This window comes from Dendrobates tinctorius, unplaced genomic scaffold, assembly GCF_039654945.1.
Source record: "Dendrobates tinctorius isolate UK_male_01 unplaced genomic scaffold, ASM3965494v1 ptg000323l, whole genome shotgun sequence".
NCBI classification, from domain to species: Eukaryota; Metazoa; Chordata; class Amphibia; order Anura; family Dendrobatidae; genus Dendrobates; species Dendrobates tinctorius.
In genome coordinates, this window is record NW_027361990.1 from 57531 (window position 1) to 74764 (window position 17234).

Here is a 17234-nt window from a genome sequence, read left to right on the forward strand (position 1 = left end):
CGGCGTGTACTCTGCTTTGCCATAGGCCCCATTTAGTAGATGGCAGCCATCATGGTGTTCTGTTGGCCTTTGTCTGGACTGGTATCCAGGCAGCCATCCAGACTGTGGCCATATACCTCCACAAATGCCATATGCACTGAGCCTTACTAACCTGGTTTGAGAATAAGGAGGAGACATGATCCAGACAGTAGCGATTGCTGTCCGCAGTCACCAACTGGAAGATGCAGAACTGTAAGAATGTATTAGTCAGCCTATAAGTAAAATCTTACATCTGGCACTAAAAAAAACAAACACTTTATTAAAGGAACACTGCGAGGAGGTGCAAATACCTGTCCTTGTCCGGGTGAGTGCAAGTACACGCCGAGATAAAGTCCTATAGACGTCGAATGTGCCAGTCTCAGCTTGTGCCCGACCCCTGGGATATGACGCATTTCTTTGCTGACCGGCACAAACTCCAGCATATCAAATTCCATGAGACAAGTCTGGTCCTACAACGATCCAAAGCGATGGAATAATGATGTCGGCTTTCCTACGTCCTTCCACACCGGCATTGTGATCGGCGCGGACGTCACTTACCTTGTAAGACCACATGCGCAGCTTATGATCCTGACACAAAGCGAAGATGAACGCGTCGTTTTCAAGGCAGTGAACAGCGAGACTCACGGGAAGATGAGCGGGGTCCTGCTCCCCTCTATAGCCGCACAAAGAAAAACAAGTCACTTAAAAGGGAAGGTGCCGTGAATTTAATTTTTATATGAATAATTATTGATTATACAATCAATTATTTTTAATTCAAAATTAAATTAACTAATTTAATAGTTTTTTTATTTATTGACTTGTTTGCCACTGGGGGCTGCCACTTTCATTAGTGTGGGCATAAGTGTCTGGGAACGACATTTGCACACCTCACTTATGGTAGCCAAGGGCATAAGAGCCAGTGGTCGACTCCGACCGCATCTCTGGCATTGAGGCAGCTCCTCCTGCATCTTAGCTGTCACCTGCGCATGCCCCTCCTGGGCAGTGCAGGACACAACTGTGTGAGGAGATTGCGGCCATTTTGTTGTATTTTCCCGTCATTAAAAACACTGCTCAGTGCATGCGATGACAGGAGCTGCCGGTAAGACTGCCGGTCAGCGTGCTGCGGGATCATGCTGTCCGATGTCAGCGTGACCCCGCAGATGTGACTGTCACCAGAAGTAACGCTACCACCGGTACTGTCGGTCACAGCGCTGTGGGATCAAGCTGGCAGATTTCAGCGTGATCCCACACTGTGACCCGCAGAAGTGACCTGCGGTAAAAAAGCAGGCGTGGGCCGATGAGACTGCTGCTCCCATCTGGCTATGTCTGCTGTCACTGATAACAGATGCTGCTGATGAGAGAGTAGTATCACCGGCACCTGTGCTCACAAAAAAAAAAGTAAAATTACATACATATTCACACAGAAATAACGAAAACATTATACTCACCTACCACCAAATCCCCGATGCCCTAGTCTCCTAGAAATGTAAAGTAATAAACCAACATATACTCACCTTTCCGCCGTAGTTCATTTAACACCAAGTGTCCCACGGCGATCTCACATGTAGAACAGTCACATCGGGAGATGTGACCGCTCTACCCGGCCGCCGACGATAAACTGCGGGAGCGATTACCTGCTGTCAGTGTATCACTGCGCTGCCGTGAGAGTTCACCAATATGTGAATGTGAGCTTATGTGTGAGTGTGCGAGCATGTGAGTGTGTGAGCGTGAGTGTGTATTTTCCTGTGTGTGAGCATGAGTGCGCATGTGTATTTTCCTGTGTGTGAGCATGTATGTGTGTGTGAGCATGCTGTGTATTTTCCTGTGTGAGCGTGAGTGCATGCGAGTGCAAGTGTGCGTGAGTGTGAGCATGCATGTCTATTTCCGAGTTTATGATACAGCGAGCAGCACCAACTAACAGAATCCTTGCTGCCTGCCATCCTCGGTGACCATCTACTTGTCAGTATAACTTTGCAGTCACCAACAAAAGGTCTCTGCACAGTGCTCCTAAATCTCATCCTCTCTTACCCCTTAGCACACACCCAGAAGGGGAGGAGAGAAGACACATACGTCAGTAGACTCCACCCATATTTACTGCAGTGCAGTAATGTGAGCTAGTTGTACACTAGGTATTTGTGTCAAATTTCAGTAGCTGCTCCCCCTAGTGTTTAAAAATGGAAATACAAAACCTTTTAAAATTATTTTCCATCTTTTATAAATTATAAACAAATAACATTTTTTAACAAAATTTGAAAAAAAATGTAAAGAATTAATGTTTAATCGTTGAAATTTTTTTTTTTCTGATGGCACCTTTCCTTTAATCTATCAATCGTGATACACATTACATAACAAATCCGGGCAAACCCACAGGCAGCACAACAAGCCGCAATAGGACCCAGGGACTGTCAGATCTGTCCTCTCATTTTTCAGGACATTTTGCTTTATCTTGACATTAATTTTAGGCTGGAAAACACATTGAAGGGGGGGACTCCATCAAATAGTCTTTCACAGTTTAAAAACAAAAAATAGGGATTTTTGTGTACTCACCGTAAAATCCTTTTCTCCGAGCCAATCATTGGGGGACACAGAGACAGTGGGGTGTTATGCTGCTGGCCACAAGGAGGACACTAAGTAAACCAGAAAAAAGTTAACTCCTCCCCTGCAGTATACACCCTCTCGCTGGCTGAGATTTCTCCAGTTCGGTGAAAAAAGCAGTAGGAGCATAAACAGTCAATAATAACCATAACTAAGTCAAAGCCTAAGAATGCTACAGTGAGCCAATAGGCTAAACAGGGTGGGTGCCGTGTCCCCCAATGATTGGCTCGGAGATAAGGATTTTACGGTGAGTACACAAAAATCCCTATTTCTCCTACGCCTCATTGGGGGACACAGAGACAGTGGGACGTCATAAAGCAGTCCCTGGGTGGGGAGCATACATCTGCTAATACCCCATGTACCACTGAGTCAACAGTGAGGTACTGCCGATTGCAGGCTGCATCCGCAGAGGCCTGAAAATAAATTAGGCAATGTTTGTAAAGGTATGCAGGCTGGATCACGTCGCAATCTTGCGGACAGGCCTGAGAATGAAATTGGTAATATTTGGGGAAAAAGGTATGCAGACTGGACCAAGTTGCAGACCTGTTCTGCCGAGGCCTGGTGCCGAATGGCCGAAGAGGCGCCCACTGACCAGGTAGAGTGCGCCTTAATCCCCACTGGGACAGGCGCATTCCTGATACAGTAGAACTACTGAATCGCCAGGGGAATCCACCTGGCTAGCGTTGCTTTGACATGGTTAGACCCTTCCTATGCCCCTCTGGAAGCATGAAAAGGGCACCTGACTTGTGGTAGGGAGCCGCCCATGAGATGCACCGTCTCAGCGCCCTAACCACATCCAGGGTGTGGAGGGCCTTCTCAATGCGATGGACTGGCGCCGGACAAAAGGAAGGCAAAACAATTCCCTCGCTGAGATGGAAGAGGAGACGACCTTGGGCAGGAAGGACGGGGACGTCCTGAGAACTACCTTTTCCTGATGGAAAATTCAGGAACGGAGAACGGCAGGACAGAGCTGCCAATTCCGAAACTCGTCTGATTGACGTAATTGCCACTAGAAAGACCACCTTCCAAGAGAGGACGGACAGTGACACATCCTGCGGTGGTTCGAAAGGAGCCTCCTGTAAGGCTCCGAGAACCAGGTTAAGGTTCTATGATTCCAATGGCCTTCTATAAGGAGGCGCCACATGGGAAACTTCTCTGAATGAACGTCTTGACCTGAAGTTTGGTGGCAATTTTGCATCAGAAAAGCACTGACAAGGCTGAAATTTGGCCCTTGAGCGAGCTAAGAGCGAGGCCTGATTTTAAACCAGATAGAAGGAATTCCAATATGGCCGGAATGGAAAAACACCAGAGGTGATCGACCATGATCCTTGCACCACGAAAAGAAGAAGGTTTTCCAAGTGCGGTGATAGATGCACATGGACACAGGCTTCCTAGCACTAATCATGGTGGAAATCACGTCGTGAGAAAACCCAGCCTGTGCTAAAATCCAGGATACAACGGCCACACCGTCAAAGACAGGGCCCTGGAGTTCTGGTGGTAAATCAGGCCCTGCTATTGTAGATCCATGCAATCTGGAAGTCGCCAGGGGACGGCGGCAACTAGTTGTATTAGTTCTGCATACCATGCTCGGCGCGGCCAATCTGGTGCGACAAGGATCACTGGTACTCCCTCCGCTCTGATCTTCTTGATGACCCTCGGAAGCGAGGGAAGATGTACGGGAGCCGGAACCGGTGCCATGGCAGAACTAGGGCGTCCGCTCCGGTGGCGCATGAATCCCGTGATCGGGCAATGAACCGAGGAACCTTGTTGTTTAGTCTTGAAGCCACCGATGACAAATCTGTTGAAAAGACTTCCGGATGAAGAGAAGACTGCCGCCCAATTTTCTACGCTCAGCCCAATGGAGGATGTGACTAGCTTCGTGCACGGCCATCCTGCTCCGGGTACCTCCCTGGCGGTTGATATACGCTACAGACGTGGCGTTGTCGGATTGGATCCTGATGTGACCTGCGAGGAGACGGTGGAAACTCCGTAGAGCTAATCTGATCGCTTGCATCTCCAAAATATTGATGGGGAGACTGACTCTCGGGTTGACCAACGACCCTTTGCCGTGTGGCGACGAAAGACCGCTCCCCAGCCGAGGAGACTTGCGTCGGTGGTTACTACCCACCATTTTACTGGGAGAAAAAACCTGCCTTGATTCAGGGAGGACCTCAGTGTCCACCGCCTGAGGGATTGCCTGACCCGCAGGGACAGAGGGATCCGACGGACCAGGGAGAACGGGTTCTTGTCCTAAGCTAACAGCAACGCGTGTTGTAAGGGACAGAGGTAGAACTGTGCAAATGGAACTGCTTCCATCGCTGACACCAACTTTCCTAGAACTCTCATGCCGAAAAGAATGGAGTGAGAAAACAGTAGCGCTGCCTGTTGTAAGGCTTGGGTCTCTCCTGGAGAGAGAACGACCAACCCGTGGGAAGTGTCAAGATCATCCCTAAAAGGGGAATGTGCTGAGCCAGTTTCGGGGAAGACTTTGCGAAGTTTACCTTCCACCACAGGCGCGAAGGTGTATTTACTGTTATCTCCACAGATTCCTCGCAGGCTGGAAAGGACGGACCCTTGATGAGCAGGTCGTCCGGATACGGTAACACCACTACTCCCCGAGAGTGGAGAATGGCCATGACAGCCGCCATGACCTTGGTAAAGACCCTGGGAGCGGTGGAGAGTCCGAAGGGCAAGGCAACGAACTGGAAGTGTTCCTTGTGAATTGCAAAACGCAGGAACTGCTGGTGGGACGGGCAGATCAGAATGTGAAGGTAAGCGTCCTTGATGTCGATGGATGCTAGGAACTCTCCTTTTTCCATGGAAGCGACAACTGATCGGAGAGATTCCATTTGGAATCACCGTACCCTGACAAACTGATTTAACAGTTTGAGATCCAGAATGGGTCGCATCGTCACATTCCTTCTTTGGAACCACAAAAATGTTTGAATAAAATCCTCTGAACCTTTCATGATGAGGGACCGAAATGATGACTCCGTCCCTTAAGAGAGCCTGAACAGCCCGAAGGAAGGCTCTTGTCTTTTTCCTTGGGGAGTGGAAAGGAAAAACCGAGTTGGAGAGGGAGAAAAGTCTCTCTTGTATCCGGAGGACACCAGCTCCCTGACCCCACTTGTCGTCATTGGGTAGATGTATGAGATTTGGCTCCCCTAGATCCAGAAGCCCTAGGCCTGGGTTTCCAAGAGCGGTTAGGTCTGTATGAGACCTGGGAGCTTCTGTCTCCGCGCGGGGACCGACCTGATCTGGAAGAGAAGGTAGAAGAGGACCAACCGGAATTGTTGCGAGATCGAAAACTCGTCGGCTGTTGGTTGCGAAATGGCCGAACAGCCCCTATTGTGGAGGTAGGAATTTACTTTTTCCCCCGGTAGTATCAGAAATGAGTTGGTCAAGTTTCTCTCCAAAACAACGACCCGTTTGAAAGGGTAGAGAAGACAACCGTCTTTTAGGTGTGGCATCCGCCCGCCAGCTGCGGAGCCATAGGGCTCTTCTAATGGAGATCACATTAGCGACAGTTTGAGCCGCGCAATTGGCGACATCAAAAGAAGGGTCTCCTACAAAGTCAGCTGCGTGAACTATCTGCCTGGCGACAGTGGTTGCCTTCGGCGGAAGATTGGTGCCTTGGAAGGAAGTAATCAAGACCGTGACCCAAATTGCCGCGAGAGATGAAAAAAAAACGCTGCTCCTGAAGCTTCAAAGAACTGAACGGGCAAGGTAGTCAATTTGACAATCGGAGGAGTTTCTGACTGAGGAACCGTCAGAAACAGATAGGAGCGTTTTAGAAGCAAGACGCGATACAGGAGGGTCCACCGGAGGGGACTGTAACCAATCCTACAATAGGTCTGGATGGAAAGGGTATTTAGCCTGAGTAGACTTTTGCCCTGTGAACTGCTCATGTGGCCGAGCCCTATGTTACTGGACGGCTGGTAAATAACGTGCGCACACGCTAGGTTTCCTTAAATGAGCTAGGGTGTGCTGGAGCGGGAATATATTCCTCATCCAAACTCAGAATCCTGTTGACTGATTCTATAAGAGAATCAAGCGACTCCTGATCAGTTGGGGGATTCTGAGGGGCTGACGTGTCATTCGAATTCAGAGCCGTGCTCGCTGTGAACCTCAGGTGAGGGCGAGCGAGAGTCAGGAGTCGCTGGTGCGGAGACGCTGACCGTCCCTTGGACGAGTATGCCCCCGCTGGAGGACGGTTCCCGGCCGACGCCAGAGCCTTCCTCGGGAGGTAAGGACACTTTCAGCCTGGGTAAGAGACTCCACCGACCGTGACAGGGACGCAGCCTACTCAGGGTTACTAAACGCAGGAGGCCCGTCAGCAGCGGCGGCGAGCGACATTGGAGTGCAGTCAGTGTGCTTCTTAACAGCCTGTTTAGCCTCCTTAGATTGAGGCATAGCGCTCCTGAAAAGGTTAACGGCAGAGTCTGTCCGCAGCTGCAGGGAATGTGCCGTGAAGGGGTTAAGCTTTAATCTGCTGAGGGCAGATGCAGCTTACCAGGTCCTGTGCTGGGTCCCCCGGGAGGGAAAACGGTGGCCCTGTGGCGTTACCCGGTATCCGGCTGTCCAGAGCAGGCATAGCGCTCATGAAAGGGTTAACGGCAGCTGAAGACATGGCCCCCGAGAATAGAATTGCGCGTCTCGTAAGTAATTAGAGGCGCCAAGAGGAGGGGCGGGCGGCGCTAATCAAATTGCGGCCTAATAGGCCAGAAAAGCCGGGGACTAAATTTTTGGCCTACCCGCGGTAGGCGCCGGGGGTGGAGAGAGGGCGGCGCCATTCAAATTGCAGCCTAGTTGGCCGGAAAAGCCGGGGACTAAATTTTTGGCCTACCCGAGCGCCGAGAGCGAGGGGGTGGCGGGGCGCGATGGAGTGCCGATGCACCACCGCTGACATCAAGTCAGCGCTTCTCCCAACCCCATACCTCCACTCCTGTGCTCAGGCAGGTCGTCGCTGTCCGGGGTCTTCTTGTCTCATCCTCCGGGTGATGTAGCAGAGCTGGAGGAGGTCTTAAAGAGGTACTGCTCAATCGATCCACCATGTGGTAGGGGGACGGAGAGCTCTGGGGCTGATTCAGGGCATCCGAAAAAGCGCTGCTCAAGTCCTTCTCCATGCACTCCTGTGCTACGTCCTGTTGTGCTTGCCCTCGTATCCGTGGACCGACCATAAGGGAACCATCGTCAGGGGAATCAGCCCCATTCGTCGCAGGAAAGTGTACGTGAAGGGTTACTCCGCGTGTTTGCCTGTTGTTGGTTCAGGGGAGATCGGGTCGTAGAAAGGAACCGTCGCCCCCTTCACTCCATTAATTAAAAAATAAAAATTTACAGAAAATTCAAAAATAAAATAAAAACGGTGGGGTCTGAAACCAGAACCAAGTGCCTCCTACAGACACTAAGCAAAGAACTGGAGAAATCCCAGCCAGCGAGAGGGTGTATACTGCAGGGGGGAGCTAACTTTTCTTCTGGTTTACTTAGTGTCCTCCTAGTGGCAGCACCATAACACCCACTGTCTGTGTCCCCCAATGAGGCGTAGGAGAAAAAAAAAATGAAGCCTTATGTTAAATTAAAAAAGTTAGGCCCTTACAAGAAAAACATTTTAGCAAGTAGAATTAGGCCGCACAAACAAAGAGGCGAAACTTGTACCTAGCACATCGTAATAAAGGACTGAGCTGAGGATGTCCCACCATTACCGATCATTGATGACCCCACCCTGAGAACGAAGAGGCCGCAGTGCTGTGTCCCCCTCCGCGTAACGTCTCTGGGGGACATTCCTGCTGCAATCAGCTTCTTTTTTTTTTTTTCAAAAGTGAAAATGCAATTCTCCTAAAAGAAACCCCCCCCCTGGCTGCTGGGAGCCCCTAGCAGGAAGAGATGTGAAGGGATGCAGTGCTGCGTCCCCAGAGGACGTCCTATGCACAGCGGCATTATCTTTCATTGAAAATTCATATTGCCCCTGCAGAAGATGGAACCCCACGGTGTCATCACTTATAAATAATGAGCATTGTGCTGGCTATTTCTAGCAGCCAGCTGCTGTTGGAGCCATACTCTTAGTATGACGCTCGTCGGTGCCGCCATGACATGAGGTATGTGACAAAGGCTGCTACTACGTCAGAGATGGGATGATACGGACCTTATAGCTGTAGGTATGAACCCCGTTAATATTCTCCTGACCGACATTTGCTTCAGCTCCACCACAGTCACCGCTCCTAAAGAAAAAGCTGTCAGGTCAGAAATATAGAATCTTACTAATTCAACTAAATGAGACGTCAGCCAACGGACATACCGGCAACACCACAAGGGGGCATCTTCACAACAATGATCCCACCAGAACTGGAGGCAAAAGCAAAGAGCGTCTCCCCCTCACTGCTCAGCCAGGCGGCGGAGGCGGCCGAGCTCTGCGAGCGTCCGGGCAGCGGAGGGATCACGTAGCTGTTCGCCGAATCACTGTAGTTCATCTTCCCAAAGTCCGTAAATACTGACTGCATCTGACTTTCTGTAATAATCTCCTGTAATAGAAAGCAACAACATTAACATCTAAGCAAAAACTGTGCACGAGAAAGGCAACAAATCTGCATAACGATCAGACAAGGGGCGATATACGAGGTAACCGAAATGTACGGGTCTGTCCACCAAAACCAGACCCTCCCATCATACAGAACTCGCAGGTGATGAGGAGTCTAATGGACGAGATGGAGAGATCATCACACGTCTGGCTCAGCAAAACGGTAATCCCTCACTTATGGCCGGAAATCCTGATCATCCAGCAATCAACAAAACAGAAGCTCAAATACCGGTGGTGGAGATGAGCCATCGATAGAAGACCCTTGGTCCGGCAGCCCCATCAGTAGTCTGTGGCCACGGGTCGGGAACCCAGTGGACTGCCTGCCACGTGCCAGAATTTGTAGGTTGGGTGCAATGTCATTATTTAGGTGCAACTGATCAGAATAAGAGCCAGGGACGCCGGCAGGTAGGAGATTGTTCACAGGGCTCCTATCCAGTGGACACGGACTACTGACATGGCCACTGAACTGGGGTCCCAGAAATCAAAGCACAGACTGCTAATATGGCCACTGGACTGGGGTCCTACAGATCGATGCCTGGACTACTGATATGGCCACTGAACTGGAGTACCACAAATCAAAGCACGGACTACTGACATGGGCACTGGACTTTGGTCCCACAAATTGATGCACAGACTACTGACATGGCCACTGAACTGGGGTCCCACAAATCAAAGCACAGACTGCTAATATGGCCACTGGACTGGGGTCCCACAAATCAAAGCACAGACTGCTAATATGGTCACTGGACTGGGGTCCCACAAATCAAAGCACAGACTGCTAATATGGTCACTGGACTGGGGTCCCACAAATCGATGCCTAGACTACTGACATGGCCACTGAACTGGGGTCCCACAAATCAATGCACGGACTACTGACATGGGCACTGGACTGAGGTCCCACAAATCGATGAACAGACTACTGACATGGCCACTGAACTGGGGTCCCACAAATCGATGCACGGACTACTGACATGGGCACTGGACTGAGGTCCCACAAATCGATGCACGGACTACTGACATGGGCACTGGACTGGGGTCCCACAAATCAAAGCACGGACTACTGACATGGGCACTGGACTGGGGTCCCACAAATTGATGCACAGACTACTGACATGGGCACTGGACTGAGGTCCCACAAATCGATGCACAGACTACTGACATGGGCACTGGACTGGGGTCCCACAAATCGATGCACGGACTACTGACATGGGCACTGGACTGAGGTCCCACAAATCGATGCACGGACTACTGACATGGGCACTGGACTGGGGTCCCACAAATCAAAGCACGGACTACTGACATGGGCACTGGACTGGGGTCCCACAAATCGATGCACAGACTACTGACATGGGCACTGGACTGGGGTCCCACAAATTGATGCACAGACTACTGACATGGGCACTGGACTGAGGTCCCACAAATCGATGCACAGACTACTGACATGGGCACTGGACTGGGGTCCCACAAATCGATGCACAGACTGACATGGGCACTGCACTGGGGTCCCACAAATCGATGCACAGACTACTGACATGGGCACTGGACTGGGGTCCCACAAATCGATGCACAGACTACTGACATGGGCACTGGACTGGGGTCCCACAAATCGATGCACAGACTACTGACATGGGCCCTGGACTGAGGTCCCACAAATCGATGCACAGACTACGGACATGGGCACTGGACTGGGGTCCCACAAATCGATGCACAGACTACTGACATGGGCACTGGACTGAGGTCCCACAAATCGATGCACAGACTACCGACATGGGCACTGGACTGAGGTCCCACAAATCGATGCACAGACTACCGACATGGGCACTGGACTGGGGTCCCACAAATCGATGCACAGACTACTGACATGGGCCCTGGACTGAGGTCCCACAAATCGATGCACAGACTACTGACATGGGCACTGGACTGAGGTCCCACAAATCGATGCACAGACTACTGACATGGGCACTGGACTGGGGTCCCACAAATCGATGCACAGACTACTGACATGGGCACTGGACTGAGGTCCCACAAATCGATGCACAGACTACCGACATGGGCACTGGACTGAGGTCCCACAAATCGATGCACAGACTACTGACATGGGCACTGGACTGAGGTCCCACAAATCGATGCACAGACTACTGACATGGGCACTGGACTGGGGTCCCACAAATCGATGCACAGACTACTGACATGGGCACTGGACTGGGGTCCCACAAATCGATGCACAGACTACCGACATGGGCACTGGACTGAGGTCCCACAAATCGATGCACAGACTACCGACATGGGCACTGGACTGAGGTCCCACAAATCGATGCACAGACTACTGACATGGGCACTGGACTGGGGTCCCACAAATCGATGCACAGACTACTGACATGGGCACTGGACTGGGGTCCCACAAATCGATGCACAGACTACCGACATGGGCACTGGACTGAGGTCCCACAAATCGATGCACAGACTACTGACATGGGCACTGGACTGAGGTCCCACAAATCGATGCACAGACTACTGACATGGGCACTGGACTGAGGTCCCACAAATCGATGCACAGACTACTGACATGGGCACTGGACTGAGGTCCCACAAATCGATGCACAGACTACTGACATGGGCACTGGACTGGGGTCCCACAAATCGATGCACAGACTACTGACATGGGCACTGGACTGAGGTCCCACAAATCGATGCACAGACTACTGACATGGGCACTGGACTGGGGTCCCACAAATCGATGCACAGACTACTGACATGGGCACTGGACTGGGGTCCCACAAATCGATGCACAGACTACTGACATGGGCACTGGACTGGGGTCCCACAAATCGATGCACAGACTACTGACATGGGCACTGGCCTGGGGTCCCACAAATCGATGCACAGACTACTGACATGGGCACTGGACTGGGTTCCCACAAATCGATGCACAGACTACTGACATGGGCACTGGACTGGGGTCCCACAAATCGATGCACAGACTACTGACATGGGCACTGGACTGGGGTACCACAAATCGAGGCACAGACTACTGACATGGGCACTGGACTGGGGTCCCACAAATCGATGCACAGACTACTAACATGGGCACTGGACTGAGGTCCCACAAATCGATGCACGGACTACTGACATGGCCACTAGACTGGGGTCCCACAAATCAAAGCACGGACTACTGACATGGCCACTGGACTGGGGTCCCACAAATCGTCTAGGTCATCTCTAATCAGCACGCCTGCTTTTTTTCTTTTGTAACACTGGCTTTACTATGTTAACTTTATTAATTAAGTGCCAAACTCCTTTAAGAGGCGCAGACCTAAAATTTGTAGCGAGAAACGTACCCGTGTTTTATTATGAGGACGGGTAGATTTGTGTTACAATTTGCACCAATTTCTGGCAAAAATAAAAGTAACTTTGTTAGACGAACAAAGACCATTTTATTTTTAGGAAAAAGAGTAAAGTGGAGAAGAAATGTCAGACATTACTGCCTAACCCGGGGTGTGTGCTGTAACTAGTGACTATTTAGTCACACAAGTGGCGCAGTCATTCAATAAGTTGCCCCGATGGCAATGTGCTCAAGAAACCAACCCAGATGTCAGCTCTGGAGTCTGTGAATGCGACAGCAGAGCAAACACTCGACCGCCGCTCCATTCGATCTCTTCCTCTCGATCTGGAAGGAGCAGATCATGTCATGACCGGTCAGCGGAGCTTCACCAGCAGCATGCATTATACAGGACTGGATCTCAGCTGCTGCAGAACCTCTCAGCAGACAGTCTCATCAGGGCAGATCCTACTTACACTTCTGTACAGGCGTGACGGATGAGGGAGGACCAGTCGGTGGACGGTCTGATTCGTGAGGATCAGGATGATCACGTTGCTCTGCGTCTCGCATACGTGGACGCCGCCGGGCAGGATGGCGCAGTTGAAGATTTTGAGGCGGATGGCATTATTCAGGAGGTTCACGTCCAGAGACTCCTCTATCAGCTCTAAGGTGTCCGCGCACGACGTCCTGAAGAAAAACAAGTAATAAAGTTAGGAACGATGAACGTGTCCATAATGAAACAGAACGGGACAAAGCACCGGCGACAGCGCGGCTGAGGGGCGCCATCTGGTGGCTCACAAGGGACGGTAAAATATAGGGATTTTGGTGACTTGCAAACAATTTCAGTAATTGGTGACAGAAGACGACCTGAGCTTAATGGGGTCTTTCAGCCCGGCTCACTTCCTCGTACGGAGCGGAGCGGATCTGCTGACATAGCGATTACTGCTGGAGCCGCCCTATAAATACATATGTCATATGTGTAAAAGGATCAGATCAACGCAGAAGACCCGCGACCGTACAGCAGAAAGAACCAGCACCAGATGAGGCGGCAGTACCAGGAACATTGGGGGACTTTATGTTTGTAGAGCAGCGATCGTTGAATTCTTCTGGGTCCAGGCCCAACTCATATAATAACAGCCCATCCTACACATCAGAGCGTATTCCCACAAAACAGCCTCAATGAGGCCATAATGAGAAAGCGCTCACCAGTACAAGAAGCGATTCCTGGTGACGGCCAGGAGACTGCTGCTTTCCCTGTAGTAGTAGACCCCACCACTCTCACTGTACTTGGGACCCCCGATGACCGGAGTGACATCTACAATGAAAAGACATTCAATACAAAGCAAATAATGCAGGAAAGAACCAAAAAATACAAGTAATGGTGGAAAGGGCCCAATATCTCAGGATAATAGAAAAGGCTTAGATATGTGAAATATGGCCCCGGTGTGCTGGAAAGTACTGTACAGAGTCATACAGAAAAGTGTTATACTCCAGAGCTGCACTCACTATTCTGCTGGTGCAGTCACTGTGTAAATACATTACTGACCCTGACTTACATCCTGTATTATACTCCAGAGCTGCACTCACTATTCTGCTGGTGCAGTCACTGTGTACATACATTACTGATCCTGAGTTACATCCTGTATTATACCCCAGAGCTGCACTCACTATTCTGCTGGTGCAGTCACTGTGTACATACATTACATTACTGATCCTGAGTTACATCCTGTATTATCCTCCAGAGCTGCACTCACTATTCTGCTGGTGCAGTCACTGTGTACATATATTACATTACTGATCCTGAGTTATATCCTGTATTATACCCCAGAGCTGCACTCACTATTCTGCTGATGCAGACACTGTGTACATACATTACATTACTGATCCTGAGTTATATCCTGTATTATACCCCAGAGCTGCACAAACTATTCTGCTGGTGCAGACACTGTGTACATACATTACATTACTGATCCTGAGTTATATCCTGTATTATACACCAGAGCTGCACTCACTATTCTGCTGGTGCAGACACTGTGTACATACATTACATTACTGATCCTGAGTTATATCCTGTATTATACCCCAGAGCTGCACTCACTATTCTGCTGATGCAGTCACTGTGTACATACATTACATTACTGATCCTGAGTTATATCCTGTATTATACCCCAGAGCTGCACTCACTATTCTGCTGGTGCAGTCACTGTGTACATACATTACATTACTGATCCTGAGTTATATCCTGTATTATACTCCAGAGCTGCACTCACTATTCTACTGGTGCAGACACTGTGTACATACATTACATTATTGATCCTGAGTTACATACTGTATTATACTCCAGAGCTGCGCTCAGTATTCTGCTGGTGCAATCACTATGTACATACATTACAATACTGATCCTGAGTTACCTCCTGTATTATACTACAGAGCTGCACTCACTATTCTGCTGGTGCAGTCACTGTGTACATATATACATTACTGATCCTGAGTTACATCCTGTATTATACTTCAGAGCTGCACTCACTATTCTGCTGGTGCAGTCACTGTGTACATACATTACTGATTCCGAGTTACCTCCTGTATTATACTCCAGAGCTGCACTTACTATTCTGCTGGTGCAGTCACTGTGTACATACATTACTGATCCTGAGTTACATCCTGTATTATACCCCAGAGCTGCACTCACTATTCTGCTGGTGCAGTCACTGTGTACATACATTACTGATACTGAGTTACCTCCTGTATTATACTCCAGAGCTGCGCTCAGTATTCTGCTGGTGCAGTCACTGTGTACATACATTACTGATCCTGAGTTACATCCTGTATTATACTCCAGAGCTGCATTTACTACTCTGCTGGTGCAGTCACTGTGTGCATACATTACATTACTGATCCTGACTTACCTCCTGTATTATACTCCAGAGCTGCGCTCAGTATTCTGCTGGTGCAGTCACAGTATACATACATTACATTACAGATCCTGAGTTACCTCCTGTATTATACTCCAGAGCTGCGCTCAGTATTCTGCTGGTTCAATCACTGTGTACATACATTACATTACTGATCCTGAGTTACATCCTGTATTATACCCCAGAGCTGCACTCACTATTCTGCTGGTGCAGTCACTGTGTACATACATTACATTACTGATCCTGAATTACCTCCTGTATTATACTCCAGAGCTGCACTCACTATTCTGCTGGTGCAGTCACTGTGTACATACATTACAGATCCTGAGTTACATCCTGTATTATACCCCAGAGCTGCACTCACAATTCTGCTGGTGCAGTCACTGTGTACATACATTACATTACTGATCCTGAGTTACATCCTGTATTATACCCCAGAGCTGCACTCACTATTCTGCTGGTGCAGTCACTGTATACATACATTACTGATCCTGAGTTACATCCTGTAATACACTCCAGAGCTGCACTCACTATTCTGCTGGTGCAGTCACTGTGTACATACATTACATTACTGATCCTGAGTTACATCCTGTATTATACCCCAGAGCTGCACTCACTATTCTGCTGGTGCAGTCACTGTGTACTGTACATACATTACATTACTGATCCTGAGTTACCTCCTGTATTATACTCCAGAGCTGCACTCACTATTCTGCTGGTGCAGTCACTGTGTACATACATTACATTACTGATCCTGGGTTACATCCTGTATTATACTCCAGAGCTGCACTCACTATTCTGCTGGTGCAGTCACTGTGTACATACATTACTGATCCTGAGTTACATCCTGTATTATACTCCAGAGCTGCACTCACTATTCTGCTGGTGCAGTCACTGTGTACATACATTACATTACTGATCCTGAGTTAGATCCTGTATTATACTCCAGAGCTGCACTCACTATTCTGCTGGTGCAGTCACTGTGTACATACATTACATCACTGATCCTGAGTTACATCCTGTATTATACCCCAGAGCTGCACTCACTATTCTGCTGGTGCAGTCACTGTATACATACATTACTGATCCTGAGTTACATCCTGTATTATACTCCAGAGTTGCACTCACTATTCTGCTGGTGCAGTCACTGTGTACATACATTACATTACTGATCCTGAGTTACAACCTGTATTATACCCCAGAGCTGCGCTCACTATTCTGCTGGTGCAGTCACTGTGTACATACATTACATTACTGATCCTGAGTTACATCGTGTATTATACTCCAGAGCTGCACTCACTATTCTGCTGGTGCAGTCACTGTGTACATACATTACATTACTGATCCTGAGTTACATTCTGTATTATACTCCAGAGCTGCACTCACTATTCTGCTGGTGCAGTCACTGTATACATACATTACTGATCCTGAGTTACATCCTGTATTATACCCCAGAGCTGCACTCACTATTCTGCTGGTGCAGTCACTGTGTACATTACATTACTAATCCTGAGTTACCCTCCTGTATTATACTCCAGAGCTGCACTCACTATTCTACTGGTGCAGTCACTGTGTACATACATTACTGATCCTGAGTTCCCTCCTGTATTATACTCCAGAGCTGAACTCACTGTGTACATACATTACATTACTGATCCTGAGTTACATCCTGTATTATACTCCAGAGCTGCAATCACTATTCTGCTGGTGCAGTCACTGTGTACGTACATTACATTACTGATCCTGAGTTACATCCTGTATTATACTCCAGAGCTGCACTCACTACTCTGCTGGTGCAGTCACTGTGTACATACAT

General features: G+C 49.1%; 1 protein-coding gene across 2 annotated transcripts in view; it reads right to left on the reverse strand.

The window, feature by feature from the left end:
* Window positions 1–17234, reverse strand: part of NUP160 (nucleoporin 160) — a 64175-nt gene that overhangs the window by 31194 nt on the left and 15747 nt on the right. For both annotated transcript variants that reach the window (XM_073561605.1, XM_073561606.1), the window contains exons 2-8: window positions 13713–13821; window positions 12983–13193; window positions 8909–9131; window positions 8756–8831; window positions 577–691; window positions 330–488; window positions 152–229 (exon numbers count right to left, since the gene is read on the reverse strand). In XM_073561605.1, coding sequence (XP_073417706.1) covers window positions 152–229; window positions 330–488; window positions 577–691; window positions 8756–8831; window positions 8909–9131; window positions 12983–13193; window positions 13713–13821 — 971 coding nt within the window. The remainder of the gene's footprint in view (window positions 1–151; window positions 230–329; window positions 489–576; window positions 692–8755; window positions 8832–8908; window positions 9132–12982; window positions 13194–13712; window positions 13822–17234) is intronic.